At 42.9% G+C, this 15,209-nt stretch overlaps 2 protein-coding genes across 2 annotated transcripts in view; one reads left to right on the forward strand and one right to left on the reverse strand.

The window, feature by feature from the left end:
• GNAZ (G protein subunit alpha z) overlaps positions 1–2,276 on the forward strand; it is a 94,997-nt gene extending 92,721 nt beyond the window's left edge. Inside the window, exon 3 of the mRNA XM_084819915.1 lies at positions 333–2,276. Within this exon, the coding sequence (XP_084676041.1) occupies positions 333–677 (345 nt within the window). The 3' untranslated portion in view covers positions 678–2,276. The remainder of the gene's footprint in view (positions 1–332) is intronic.
• Positions 1–15,209, reverse strand: part of RSPH14 (radial spoke head 14 homolog) — a 140,114-nt gene that overhangs the window by 120,751 nt on the left and 4,154 nt on the right. The window lies entirely within an intron of this gene.

The raw sequence follows: 15,209 nt of genomic DNA on the forward strand, positions 1-15,209 counted from the left end.
AGTGCTATTCTACTTAAAACTCAGTAGAGTTACTAGTTTTAAATACAGCAGTTTTACTAAAGGATGGGGAAAACTAATTCCCAGTATAAGGTTTGAACATGCATATTCAGTATCCATGTTTTTAAATCGATCTTCATCTGAATTTGTGTGGTGGTGGTGGAGGGAGGGGTGTGCCTATGTACGAAAGTGGTTTTGGAAAACATATTTTTCACTCCACAAATGGTACTTTGGCTCTTATATCAGAGAAAGAAATCTAATAAGGCTGTGACTATTTAAGCTACTGTGCATTTTGTGATCAATATGCTTGGTGACACTTATGTCCTTTCCTGCAGAGTCGAATGGCAGAGAGCCTTCGTCTTTTTGACTCCATTTGCAACAACAACTGGTTTATCAACACCTCCCTCATCCTCTTCCTGAATAAGAAGGATCTATTGGCAGAAAAAATCCGCCGCATCCCGCTAACAGTCTGTTTTCCTGAGTACAAAGGCCAAAACACTTACGAGGAGGCAGCTGTCTATATCCAACGTCAGTTTGAGGACTTGAATCGCAACAAGGAGACCAAGGAGATTTATTCACATTTCACTTGTGCCACTGATACCAGTAACATCCAGTTTGTGTTCGATGCGGTGACAGACGTCATCATTCAAAACAACCTCAAGTATATCGGTCTTTGCTAAAGGTCCTTGCAAATGAGTCTGGTTTCTTAATGTAATGCAAAAGAGGTGAACCACCTCCACTCACAGTGAAAACAACGAGGCAGTGCTTGGAAGGGAGCAATCTGAAGTATATTCACCGATCCCTTCAGCTGCCTACACATGCTTTTGCAAAAACAAATGTCTTCGAGTGTGCAAATCTGCTACAAAATGGTGAGGTTTTGAGCTGTATGGAAGTGTTTTCACTACAATCATGTCATCACTGGATCATTCTATCTGTTTCATTTATTTTTTCTTGAGATGGTAGAGCTACTACGTTCTATGTATAATAAGAACAGATCATTGTTGTTATTGTCCTAGAAACCATTTTACTGTTGGGAAGATGCAGGACTGGTGAGAGGGAGACAGGAAAAGAACGCTTCTTCCAGACTGGAGGGTAGAGAACAGGCATATCTGAGTGTTTCTTACCCACATTCTGGTACACAGCCTGTAGATCATATACAAATGGATCATGTATACAGGCACATAACACGCAGCTAATACTAATTACATACTAGGTATACACATTATCTTTGCATCATGGTTTATTGTGAATATTCTGCCTGTTGAAGGAACTGATAGTGCAGAATGATTCTGTGAGTTCCCACCCTGACTCTGTAGCCCTTCCTGCTGTTCAGATTGAAAATATGCAGCAAAAAATAAGAAATGAACGGAATTACTAAATAAAAGACTAGGCCAAATTAAGGTCAGTGTTTGTTCTACTAGTGAGAAATTTTATACATTGAAAGTTTTCTTTTACATCCTTTTTTGCCAAATAATTGTGCTCTTTCACAAAAACTCTGAAAGTTTAATAAGTGGTTGAAGTTTTTTTAATTACAGATATAAAAAGTGTAAGATTTTTTTTAATTATTGTTTTGTGTCTGGATTTTATGAGTGTGCCAACGGACAATCCTATTCCATTGCTCCAAGGAAATTCAGAGAAGTACGGCAACATTTGCAACAGCTTTTCTAAACACAGGAGCCAGTGAAACTGTATAATAATATAGCCTTTAAAGTCTTTTTTTGTGTTTATTTTTTAAAAGCGTGCTGTAATTATTAGGTGAACAGATGAGTGATATGAACAATATTTAAATGTCTTGATATTTAAATTTTTAAAACTTAGTGGAATTAAAGAAATGGAAGTGATGCATTTCTCAGCTCCCTTTCATCCTGTATACAAATAATACAGGATGGCATATTATTCTAGCAAATTTACAGTTAAGTTTGAATGCCTGAGAAGCTCTGTGCAACTTTACTGGAAAATCTCACATGAACCAGTGGTCATGTGATACTTTCTTCTCCCCCTTCATACCCTGCAAGAGACTTCTTACATACTTCAGTGTAAACTAAATGTGTAAATATACATTCAAGAATTGTAAAGCACATAAATGCACTCTTCCATCTCTCTCTCATGCGCACACACACACCCCTCTTTCTCCCTCACTCAGTTTCCCAGCTGTATGAAGATTAGTAAGAATTCTCAGCCAAGGGCTTTAAGAAAAACGTAAGAGTAAACAACGAATGATAACAAAGTTACAGGCTGTCTACTTTAAGAAAATAAATAATCTGAATGATCTCAACTGCTCCATGGTGTGCTCATTGTTTGTAGATATTATAATTCAAAATTCCACATGGCTGGATTCCTACTTCATGTGCTACAAACCTGTATCCTTCTGATCTGAAAGCCACTTTAGTCCTTAATACTTAATACTCCTCTAACAGAGCCAGTTCAATATTTAGTAGGAAAAGGAAGGCAGATTTTTTCAGAAGGGGCTGAAGCTGCTCAATGCTGAAGGGTTCCAACCGTTTTTCCTGGCAGAATCTTTAGCCATACGAGATATCCTAACATGAGATGGCCGCTACCGCAAGCCCTGTTGGTCAAACAGCAGTCTTTAAGGGATTGGGGTCAACGGCTGCATTTCTCAGAATTGCTGGCACCAGTGGGAGCCAATACTTGGGAATGCTGTTGAATATAAGGCTGGTTCAAGGACCAATTAACAACTGAATCTCATAGAATCCTAGGGTGGGAAGGGGCCTGCAAGACCATCGAGTCCAATTCCTGCTCAGTGCAGGAAGCCTGATTCCCAGGCGGTCTCCCATCCAAGCACTAGCCGGGGCTGCCCCTGCTTCGCTTCTGAGATCAGGCGCATCCAGGTGCCCAAAGAAATGTTGAGTCAAGATGGGAAAATGCCTGAAAAACTATCCTGGGCGCTTCAGGCATAGCTTTTATTATGCATACATTCTGCCTCATCCATAGAGTTTTATTGGGGGTGGGGATGGAGAGGGGGATGTGCTCAGATGACACTGGGCTTTTTACACTCATCATTCCCTACTCACAGTTCTTTATGGGTTCTTTAGATGACATTGTGCCCCTCTCGTTTTGTGTCTAACCAGCACTGTCAGTGAGCTTTCTGGAGCAGGAAAAATGCGACTTAATTGTGAAAGCAAAAGAAAGTGTGATTTCCTCTTGTGTATTTGCGCTATTCCACTATACCACAGTGGCAGCTAGAGGTTATGTCAAGGATAAGCAGGAAAGGAAACGCTCCCCATGTCAAGCTTGGATCTCAATTCTGCAACAGATACAGCAGATAAACAGCTGCTTAACAGCCTCATGTAGAAAAGCTTGCCTTGATTTGTAACCTTCCAGTGTTTTCCCAGTGCTGCTTGCATCTTTTTTCTTACTGGAAAAAAACTGTTAAGGAGGGAAAGACAGAATAGCTGGACAATGCCTTTTGATTGGTAGCACCAGGAGCCTTCTGTCTGGAAGCACCCCAAATGTACTTGATGTATTATTTCTGTGAATGCTGAAATCAGATCTTGCTTTAGAATATGTGGGGAAGGGAAGAAGTCAAAAGCACATCACCTTCCAGCCCCCTTATGTGGCACCTTATGGACTGATGCGGCCCTGTGCCTTTACTGGGTGAAAGCAAGTGGCTCGAAGGATAGAAAAACAAAGCTAGCAGGGATCAGTAGCTTGCTTGCTTGGAAATACACTCTGCTGAACTTAGTAAGTTCACTACAAACAGGGTGCTAGTAAATGGATTTAGGGTTGAAATTTTAATGATATGAATCACAGATTTGACCCAAGAGTTGCTGCTCAAGAACAAGAATTTAACCAAATTCCTGTCCCATTGGTTGCAGATTGGACTGATAGGTTGATGAAGGTTCTTCTTATCCACACTAAAGATGCAATCCTACACATGCTTAAACAGAAAAAGGTCCTACAATCCCCATGGCTGGCTGTGGCATGCCGGCAGTTGTGGGACTTTTTTCTGTCTAAACATGCATAGGATCGCACCCTAAGAGAACCAAAACAAAATTGTAGCACGATCTACCCCAGCCACACAGAACTTTAACCTTCAGTAAAGATGCTAGTGGTAAATACTCCCAAGTTCTGTGCTACTACCTTCTTGTCTTTTTACAGTGATTGCCATAATTAACACTGCACTCCAAAGCCTTTGCTCTCAAGAAATTAGAAAAATGCCAAACATAGTGCAACTTCAAGCTCACCATGTAGAAAACAGGCTCAACAGCTATATTATTCACGTGTTTTTAAAATGCAGAAATCACTGTTATTTTGGGATATGTCTCTTTGTGCATGAATTAGTGTATTTGGATATCAGACAAGTAAGTAGTCTCTCTCCTTAAATGATTATTTACTTTGCTTCAGTATAAAACTGTAATAGGTTTTCAGTGCTTATTAGTAGTTGTTGTTGTTCAGTCGTTCAGTCGTGTCCGACTCTTCGTGACCCCATGGACCATAGCACGCCAGGCCTTCCTGTCCTTTATTAGTAGTAGTGGTCTTTTAAAAAATTATCTGATGTCAAAGATTTAATTGAGGTACAAAGCCCAGTACTGCTGACAAGAAGAAGGCTTTCCCATTCAGGCTAGTTGAATATGTAGTATACTTATTTAAAGAGGAAACAATTATCATAGCAGAAGGATTTGGCTCTCAGCTCAGAGCCCACGGTGAAAGTGCAATGAAATCAGCTACTGCACTGCTGCCCAGAAAGAAAAGTGTACTTGAAGGCAGCAAGCGAACTAGCAGTCAGTTTGGTATATAGCTGACGAGAGAGTAAAGCCACAAAAGATGCTAAGGGAAAAAACCCACATAAACTGATTTCAAGGGAAACTATATTTACAATCCACCAACAGTATTTGCCATCTTGAACTAGTGAAAATAACAGTATGGATTTCACTGTGTAAATAATCCATGTGTTTTGAATGATTCCAAAATCAAGATATAAACCCATCAATACTGTAGGACTCAAAGCTGCATTACCCAGTTTAAGAAATAGTATGTAGATCTTGGCTTTATCATAAAAACTGGGCTGGGGGTGGGGGAAATAATTTTTAGATGAAATGCTCAGAAAATAAATACCAGAATGTAATGAAGGTGAGGCAATAGATGTGGACATGAGTGTATTATCATTACACACAGAGATGCAGTTCAATGCACAGTTAATGGGAGGGGAGCCCCACTGACCGGAGTGGGAGCTGCTTGTGGATAAGCACGTGTAGGTGCAGCTGCAAGTGTCACAATAAGTGGGACATCAGAAATGAGAAAAAAATGGATTTCTGGGCAAAATTTTAAGCTCTTCTATAATATTCTCTCCTTCAGAATGATGACTGAAATACTTTAAGGCAGAATTTTTAAATAATGTTGCAGTCAATTATACTGCTGCAAAACTCCTAGATTGTAATGGTTAGTGCAGTTACAACTGCATTTGTCTGGATTACTAATCAAGCAAGACTCTTGGGACCACAGTAGGAATCTGTCAAATCCCACATCACGGCACTTGCCTCCTATTCCTCACTTGCTTCCTATTCTTTCAAAATACACACGTGAAACTGGGGAACAAACTAACACGTACAAGGTGTTCTTTTAATTCATGTAAACTTTCCTGTTCCTCTCCCTAGTACAAAGCCTCATAGTCTCCCGCTGTCACCAAATCAAATCATCCAGTCTTCAATTATTCATCGAACATTAGACTTTCAGAGATGTTATATTAACAAAATGTTCGAAATTCTGTCCCCCATTAATGCTGAAAATCCTAAAATAATTTGTTTAATTTATTTTCATCTATCACATCCCAGTGGTTCATTTCTAAGTTTTCTTGCATCTTGAAATAAATGCGCCAGGATGGCACTATGCTGCTGTGCCAGTGCTAAGTTTATTTTATTGTTACCTCTGTCCCACTTTTCAGCCAAGACTGGTTCTTCAAACCGTTGACATTTAGGTAAATCATGATTAGTAATGTTGCAAACCATGAGATTACTCCAACACGAGACACTGCAGTGGTGTTAGATTGATATATTTAAGGGAAGGGCTGTGGGCCACTGGGAGAGCACACGTTCTGCATACTACAAGTCCCAGGTGCAGTCCCCACAGGGGTGTGAAAGGCTCCTGTCTGACTCCCTGGAGAGCCACTGCTGCTCGTCACTGTAGACAACTGAGCCAGATGGACTAACGCTCTGACTCTGCACAAGGCAGCGTTTTTCAAACTGATTTGTCAAAGCGTCTCATAAACATAGTGTAATATCACAAAAGTGGGGTCATATGTATAGAGTGATGTCCTTCCCCATCCCAATAACTTTAGGAAGATACGGTTGCATGTTGTGTGTGTGTGTGTGTGTGTATAGAGAGAGCAATTCTGCCGCTTAAATTCCAGTTTCAGTTCAGTTAATTACAGCTGTTTCAATCTGCAGTGGCAAAAGTGGAGAGGGAAAAAGTACAGACTATTCTACTGAAGCAAGAGAAGTATTTCTATGACCAGGGTGCCAAGTATTCCCATATTTTAAAACTGATCCAGGTTACAGAGAGGGTAGAATTGCTCTAAATTTTATTCATTTACTTAAGCCTAGGCCTGCCTTCCAGATGTGCCGGACAGAACTCCTGTAATTCCCAACCAGCACAGGCCATATTGGCTGGGAATCATGGGAGCGATGGACACCATGCTGGGGAAGGCTGGGCTAGTAAAAGGCTGACGAGGGAAATGGAGCAGCATATAAATTCCAGGAGAACAGCAGCACATTTTGAAAGTGCTGAGGAGCATTTAGAGATTGATGTTTACTCAGAAGCAAGGCCCTCAGAATCCAATGGGACTTTGTTTGCCTGCTCCATATATACATACTCTTTTCCTGGAACGGCGGTCTCTGGGATTTTGTCCATTATTTTAAAATAAGTGCTGAATTTGGACCTAAATGATATATTTGATGCAGTATGCTGAAAAAACGTGCTGGGTGAAAATCAGCATGACATTGCCAGGTTTTGCTTTTATTGAAAGGAATTAAAAAGGGAAGAAGGTGGCCTCTCTTTGTTTTAGACAGGGGTGAGGAAACTGTGGCATCCAAACGTTGTTGGATTTACAATTCCCATAATCCCTGACCACTGCCTGGGACTTATGGGAGTCCAACAACATTTGGAGGGTCATAAAATAAAACATTTTATTTTAAAATAAAAGGATACTGACAATGGTGGAGAGATGAGATGATAGCCAGGAAGGAAAACTTCCATCCAAACCAGATCTGTAATCCAGTATAAGTTTTTGCACAACTGGTAGAGACGGAGGTTTTTCTTAGATAAGAAGCAAAAGAATCAGAACTAGAGTACAACCCATGGCAGATCATGGGACACAGTGTGGACTGTTCCCCCTTGTGCAAATATCAGTAGCAGAGGGATGAGTGGCTGCAGGTCTACATGAATCCTAAATGGTTTATTGTGGAATAAGTTTTCATAGGCAGTAGCTTCCTTCTTGTGAAGTAGACAGCCAGTGAAGCATCTGCTGAAATGAGCTGATGCCTGTTGAAGCTCATGTCAAGATTAACAACAGTCCTGCACATCGTTACATACGAGTAGGCCTCATCTGAAATCAGTGAGACCTACCTTGGGCGGGTGATGCTGTGCAGAACTGCAGACTTGGGGTGCTTCTAGATGAGGCTTTTATCATGCAGTCACACTACTTAATTCACAGAATTTTACTGGGGGTCCAGATGATGCTGTCTTCCACTTGTAAATTTCCTGTGCTTTCCCATGGCATCTTTTTTCTTCCCACAAAAAAACCCATTAAGGAGGAAAATATAAAATAGCTGCATATTGTCTTTTGACTGGTAGTTCTAGATCTGTTCACTTGAAAGCACCCTTGCTCTCTAAGGTCACAGCCCTTGTGGGGTCTTCTGTCGGCTGCATATGAAATTCCACAATCCAAGACAAACCTAAACCAAATTTCAAGTTTTGAAGTAGAAGCATTCTACTATTAACTCCTCTGGCAGACAAACTGGAGTGAATCTGACCGTTCTGCAGTATTTATGATAGGAGTGTCTCCAGTTCTGCTTTTTCAAAAGAGTTCAAAACACTTGGAGACATTAGCGGGTATAAGCCACAACAGCGTCCAACCCACTTAACTGGGGATTTGTTTCACTGACAGCACTAGGAATACAGTAGGGATACTGCTTGGAGATACTGGAGCATTGGTTTAATGCAGAGATGAAACAGTACAGCTAATTTCCCCCCACTGTCCTGATGTGGGAATATTTATTTTATTATTATATAATTCCTTCCTGCCTCAATTAGAGGTAGCCAAGGTGGCTTACATCACAAATGAATAAAACCAACCACGATCATTCCTTCTAATACTCCTCAAATCTTCCTGTGCTTGTGCTTATGTAATCCACCCATAAAAGAGAAGCACCAGTAAGCCCGGCATAAGCATAAGATTTGCCATTGTTAAAAAAAATCTAGGAAAAAACCTTCGGGGGAGTGCCCCCAAAACAGCCCCGTAAGAGCTCAGGGGCATAGAATGCTGAGACGGAGAGGGGGAAAAAACTCTTGACAACCACATGGAGGAGGTGGTGGTGGAATGGAATGGAGTGCCCGAAAACAGAGGATGGAGAGGCACTTATAGATATATCAAGGGTAGAATAGGTCACTTCCTGAATGCAGATTGAGAACTATCTTCCCCCAGTGACGGAAATGTGAGTTGCCCATGGACATCAATGGAGAAAGCAAAGATTTTAATGTAGTGGGGACTGGTGTGTACACCCCACCCCAACAACAACAAGACCAAAACTGAGGGGGAACCCCCCCAAATGGCCAATGAGGTCTGAGCATACTCAGTGGGTATGAAATGCTGACTGTTGTGGGGTGTGTGGGGGGAACAGGGGAATGGAATGGATTGGCTGGTACCTTGAAGAGAAGCAATTCACTGCAACCATTTTGTTTCAGGGCCCCACTTCTTCCCTCTATTTCTGAAGTTCAGAAGTGAGTGTAGATCCTTATGTAGCCCAAACAACATTATCCACACACAGAAGGGAGATATTAGCAGGTTTGGGAGAAGCCCAGGATTTGCAGAAATTAACCCCCAAAAATATTTAGGAAAAATGGGGGGGGGGGAGCAAACAGTCCAATGTGGACTGAGCATGCTCACTGCCCACGAAATGCTGACTGATGGGGGGGCAGAAATGAAAAATGGGGGGGGGAGCAAACTGTCCAATGTGGACTGAGCATGCTCACTGCCCACGAAATGCTGACTGATGGGGGGGCAGAAATGAAGGGAGGATAAAATGGGGTATCCTGGAGAATGGCACAGCTAACTGAATGGGAGAGCTCTACATTGCAACATTTTGTTGCAGGTCTCACTTGTTAAAAGCAAACAGGAGACAGCAGATGTAAACACATAACAGGGAGTCTGGCAGGGAATCAAATAAAACTCAAACATCCAGCAGGCCATAGGTAGTCAGTTCAGGACAAAATGTCATCAATGAAAGGGCCAAACTGAGCAGGCCCTATTGTGCATTCCTACCAGACAAACCTCAGACAGCAGTGGGAGGCACAGCAGGGCCTCATGGGGTAGGAACCCATCCTTTATGTCAAGGGTGCAGAACCTCTTTCAGTGGAGGGCTGAATTAAATTTCAGAGAAGCTCTCGGGCCGCATTCCAGCAGTGGAAAGGGGTGAAGGCAGAAGAGGCTAGGCAAAAATACAAAAAAAATATTGGCTTATTTTGGCTCAAAGTTCTTACTGCCAGTAACCAAGCTGGAGGAGAGGCATTTTAACCTTTCAGAATGGGGAAGAAACAGCACAAATACCAGGAAATCACAAAGCGATAGGCGGTTGAGGAAAAAGGGGTGCCCTCTGCTTTAGATACTCCAGTCCTCCCCTGTTCAGTATAGGCAGAGAAATTAAGCAGGAGCTGATTAAAGACATGCTGAGCGCAACCCTAGCCGGCAGGAGTGGTGAAGGAAGCAAGGTGTCAGATCGCTTACTACTTCCAAAGCCCAAGCAGCTCAGGTTGGCCAGAGCAGGAGGTAAGCAGGGTTTACCAGGGTTTTCAATGCCTTTGAAATTCCCTTCACACATGAAACCAAAGGCAGAGGAAAATTAGCTCCACACTGTCCTAGCCAAGGGACCTGATCTAGCCCCCCCACCGCTTGGGAGAACGGAGGGGCTTTGGATTCAAATGGCCCGTTTGGGGGCCTGCCTCCAGGGGCAGATTTACACTCATGGAGCTCTCCACTGGCATGACTGGAGCCTCTGGGTCAATGTGTCCCCCACGCTAGCAGAGCTCCTTTCTGCTGACAGAAGAGCATCTCCGTCCCATCCTTACCCCTCTCAGACAGCCAACCAAGGGGTTAGGTTTGCTCTGCCCAGCAATAAACCCAGCTGACACTACAGCCTTCCACTTGTGAAACATTAGTGCAATGCAGTGGAGAGCTCTCTTGCACAGGCCTCCTTGAGATGAACAGGAGCACCTGTGGTCAAGAATACCTCCTGTGCATTTTAATGGGCTTGTCCTTGAGAACTTCCTGGTAGATTGTGCCCTCTGGGTCTCACCTGTTTCCCACTCTGCTGCTGCTCTTAATGGTTCCCCAAATTCACCTTCTTGGGAGGCTACCTCACCTTGCCTTGTGAAAGGGCCCCCTAATTTCTTGAGCCAGAATTGTGGTTCATTACAATAGTGGATGTCAAGTTGTTCTGCTTTCAGCTCACCATCCTTCTGCTACTCGACAGCTGACACAGTTCTCTATGACTCTGCCATAAACAACACTTTTATTACTTGCAGACTTTATTTCAAATGTATATTCTCTACCAGGCTTATTTTATATAATCCAGTAACAAGATAAAATGAGTGTTAATTTTATATATTTTCCTTAATGTACTGTGCCTCCTTTTATTGTGCTGCTTCCCTTGCTTGTCTTGACATGTTTTGAACCCCAACACTCCTTTCCCTTCTGAGAATGAATGACGTCACTGATTTTGTACCCATGTCCTCAGTCTTGTGCTGCATGAGTGATGTTGTCTGCTGCCACCTGGAAGGATAGCTATGAATATGGGGGATTCCTTCCATCCAAGCAAAGATGACATTCCCAGAATAAGTGCTTCACTTGTTGAAAGGAACAAAGCACCACTTGTCCTGCTTCAAATGTGGCACACCCTTGCAATTTATGTACCAATGTTGGCTGCAAGACATTGGTATTATCCTCTACAGATTAATGTGTTAGCTGTCCAAAGTGTATGATAAGCAAGCCACGACAGAATGTCAGATAACTAATAGGTTTCCGGAAGCTACAGCTTAAGGCCTGGTCCATAAACAAATCCCAAGACTTTGCCACCTAAAGTCATGCCACTAATTAATATCCCTAGCAGAAGAGGACAGTTGAATGGTAGAGGTGTTTTAACTATGCGATGTGCTCGCTTTCCTGCAGCCAACCAAAGGAGCTGCCTGGTGGAATAACTGGGGAAGCCATCCTTGCATCTGAGAGCTTTCAGGAAGAAATGCCAGACTCCCAAGACTTTTCACTGGCCAGTTTGCTGGACCCACTTAGTGACAGGACTCATTTTTTTCAGCAAATGAGGGCAGAACCTTTGCCTCAGAAAGGGGTGTGGGCATGTGCCAAACCCTCTGAGCCAAATTCCTCTCCCCACGTTCCTTTTGGCAGTGCAGGTAGGATTCACCCTGCCTTTGCTACCAAAAAGACAGGGGAGAGGGAACTGGGCTCTAAAGTCAAGCATTAAAGGCCCAGTTCCTCCCCTCCATGTTCTTGCCAAAAGGATTGTTCACTCCAGTGAAATTTTCCCTACTTATCTGAAATATTTTCCAGCCTTGGTATTAGGGGATACCACCATAAAGTATGGTGATTAAAGAAAATCTAATATTACTCCCAGTAAAGATAATTATAGAACAGATTGCATAAGCTTCCTTTGTCTTTTTGTTCTGTTTTTAACTGAGTGGACCAGCGTAGGTGCAATATGCTTTTATTACAGAAGTTTTATCACTCTTATCTAGGAGTTTTGCAGTTAACCATCCACTTGTTCTGACTAGCAAGCCAACTCAGTGGTGTTGGAGGATTACTGTTTGGCACTGCGGCCATTGAACTATGGTGTCCCACAGGGTTCTGTCCCATCCCCTATGTTATTTAACATCTACATGGAACTGCTGGGAGAAATAATCTGAAGCTTTGGAGTGAGATGGTATCAATACACTGATGACACTCAGCTCTATTGATCTTTGTCACCTGACTCCAAGGAAGCGGCTGACACCCTTGAACATTGCTAGGTTTGATAATGGGCTGGATGAGGGTGCAGAAGCTGAGATTTAATCCAGAAAAGGCAGGGGTGCTGTTGGTTAGTAGGAAGCCTGACTCGGGGACCGGGCTTCAACCTGATCTGGATGGGGTTGTGCTCCCAAGGGAATATCAGGTTTGTCGCTTGGGCGTGTTCCTGGATCCTATGCTGTCCCTGCATCTTCAGGTGGCAGTGGTGGCAAGGAGCACAGTTGTACATGTCTAGTGCACCAGTTATGGCCATGAGTTGGTCTGATCTGGCAACAATGTCCATGCCTTTGTTACATCATGATTAGACTACTGCAGTGCACTTGACGTGGGGCTTGAAAAGCATCTGAAATATTCAACTGGTGTAAAATGCAGCAGCTAACCCGTGCAAGGTATTGTGATCACAGTACCCCAATACTGAAAGATCCGTTCTGGTTGCCAATTGTTTTGTGGGCTCAATTCAAGCTCTAAACGGCTTGCGGCCTCGCTATCTGAGGGACTGCCTACCTCAGTATAAACGTGCTTGGTTACTAAGATCACCAGAAAATGCCCTTTTGAAGACACCCCCACTTGCAGAGGCATGTTTGTCAGGCATGTGGGAAAGGGCTTTCTCCTGTATTGCTCCCAGACTCTGGAAAGCACACCCAGGTGGAGTTACAACTGGCCCCCACTCTCTCTGCATTGAGGAACCGAGTCAAAACACATCTTTTTAATTTGGCTTTCAAATGTATTATTATGGTTTTTAAGGTTGTTTTTTAAGGGTTTAGTATGTTTTTATCTGTTTGTAATTTTTATTTTTGAATTTGTGTTGTAAACTGCCTTGATTGGTTTGTCCAGAAAGGTGGTATAGAAATGCTTTTTAAATTAATTAATTAATTACCCAAGCCAGGGCAGCTTTTGTCAGTTGGAAGAGAGACAGGTTTGCCTCCATTTTGAAATTCACCAGCCATGAGGAACCAGATCATACCTGAATGAACTAGCAGTGAATTGTTCTTTATGCAGAAATTCTGAATAGCAATTTGTGATGTCTTGGCACCACCAACAGACAATTGCACTTACTACTATGTGAGATGCAATAGATGCATTTCTTAAATAATCAATCATTATTTATATTTCATTTATTAAATTTCTATACCACCCAACAGCCAAATTTCTGGGTGGTTTACAAAGATTAAAACCCCCCAAATGAAATATAACAAGATAATATAAAACAAAAATAGAAAAATATATTGGCTTTAAATAAGCAACTGTAAAGCCCAGGACCCATTTAAATATCATATGCTGTCAAATGCTTGGGAGTAGAGGAAAGTCTTAATCCCTTGTTGCCATCCTTCAAGCATGATGATCAGGGCATCAGATGATCAGTGTAGCATACGGGTAGTTTCATACCAAGAGAGGCGCTCCATCAAGTATTGCGGTCCTGAGCCATATAAGGCTTTACTGGTCAAAACCAGCACTTTGAATAGAGCTCAGAAAGGTACAGGTGGCCTGTGCAAGTGGGCCAGATTTTGAGTTAGATGTTCAGGCCTTCTGGTCCCTGCTACCATTCTGGCCACTGCATTTTACACAAGCTGCAGCTTCCACACAGTCTTCGAGGGCAGCCCCACATACAGCGTGCTGCAGTAATCTAATTTAGAGGTTACCAGAGCATAAACTACTGAAGCCAGGTTATCCCTGTCTAGATAGGGGTGTAGCTGAGCCACCAGCTGAAGCTGGTAGAAGGCACTCTGTACCACTGAGATCACCTGAGCCTCAAGTAACAATGACTCCAGGAGAACCCCCTCTTCAGGGGCAGTGCAGCACCATCCAGAACAGGTTGAACACCCTCCATCCGGTCAGAAGAACCACCCACTAACAGCATCTCAGTCTTGTCTGGACTGAGTTTCAGTTTATTAGCCCTCATCCAGTCCACTGTCACAGCCAGGCTGTGGATCTAGCACATCCACAGCCTCACCTGATGAAGATGAAAAAGAGAAATAGAGCTGTATGTCATCAGCATACTGATGACAACAAACTCCACAACTCCTGGTGACCCCACTCAACAGTTTCATGTAGATGTTAAATAACGTGGGGGACAAAACTAACCCCTGTGGAACCCCATACTAGAGAATGCATGTGGCTGAGCAATATTTCCCAAGCACTACCTTCTGCAGCCAGCTATCTAAATAGGAGTGAAATCACTGGAACACAGTACTTCCCACTCCCAGCGCAATCGCCCCAGAAGCATACCATGGTTGACGGTATCAAAAGCCACTGAGAGATGAAGAAGAATCATCAGGGTCCCAGTTCCTATGTCTCTCTCCCAGCATAGATCATCATAAACAGCGACCAAAGCTGTTTCTGTACCAAAACCCAGCCTGAACCCCAACTGAAATGGATCCAGATAATCAGTCTCATCCAAGAGAGACTGTTGTTGGTTGGCCACTGCCCACTCAAGGACCTTACTCAGGAAAGGAACATTTGCTACTAGCCTGAAGTTGTTAGGATCTTTCAGGTCCAGGGAGGATTTGTTCAGGACTGCTATTATATGGATGCAATGAATATGGACTTGAGCAGGCTCCGGGAGAGAGCGGAGGACAGGAAGGCCTGGCGTGCTGTGGTCCACGGGGTCACGAAGAGTCGGACACGTCTTAACGACTGAACAACAACAACAAAATTGTATACCTGGCATTTTATATGGTGACCAAAGCAAAAGCAAATCCTGTGCTGATGAGCATATGACCTAAACTGAAAACTATTGGAGGTGGGTGGAGGGAGGATGGGGGGATTTAGGGACAATAGAGGGAGGAAGTGGCAAGAATGGGACAATGTGAACAGGCAACGATAAAATACAATGGATAACTGATAGTAGGGTTTATTATATTGAAATATCTATTAATATGTAGATTTACATAGACTCAGTAATTCATTCAACAACCCTGTAAGATGGGCCAGTATTGTTACCCCTATAACACAGGTTAGATGGTTT

The sequence above is a fragment of the Heloderma suspectum genome, chromosome 13, assembly GCF_057233095.1.
Source record: "Heloderma suspectum isolate Gila_16-S chromosome 13, 16-S_ref, whole genome shotgun sequence".
In the NCBI taxonomy this organism is placed as follows: domain Eukaryota; kingdom Metazoa; phylum Chordata; class Lepidosauria; order Squamata; family Helodermatidae; genus Heloderma; species Heloderma suspectum.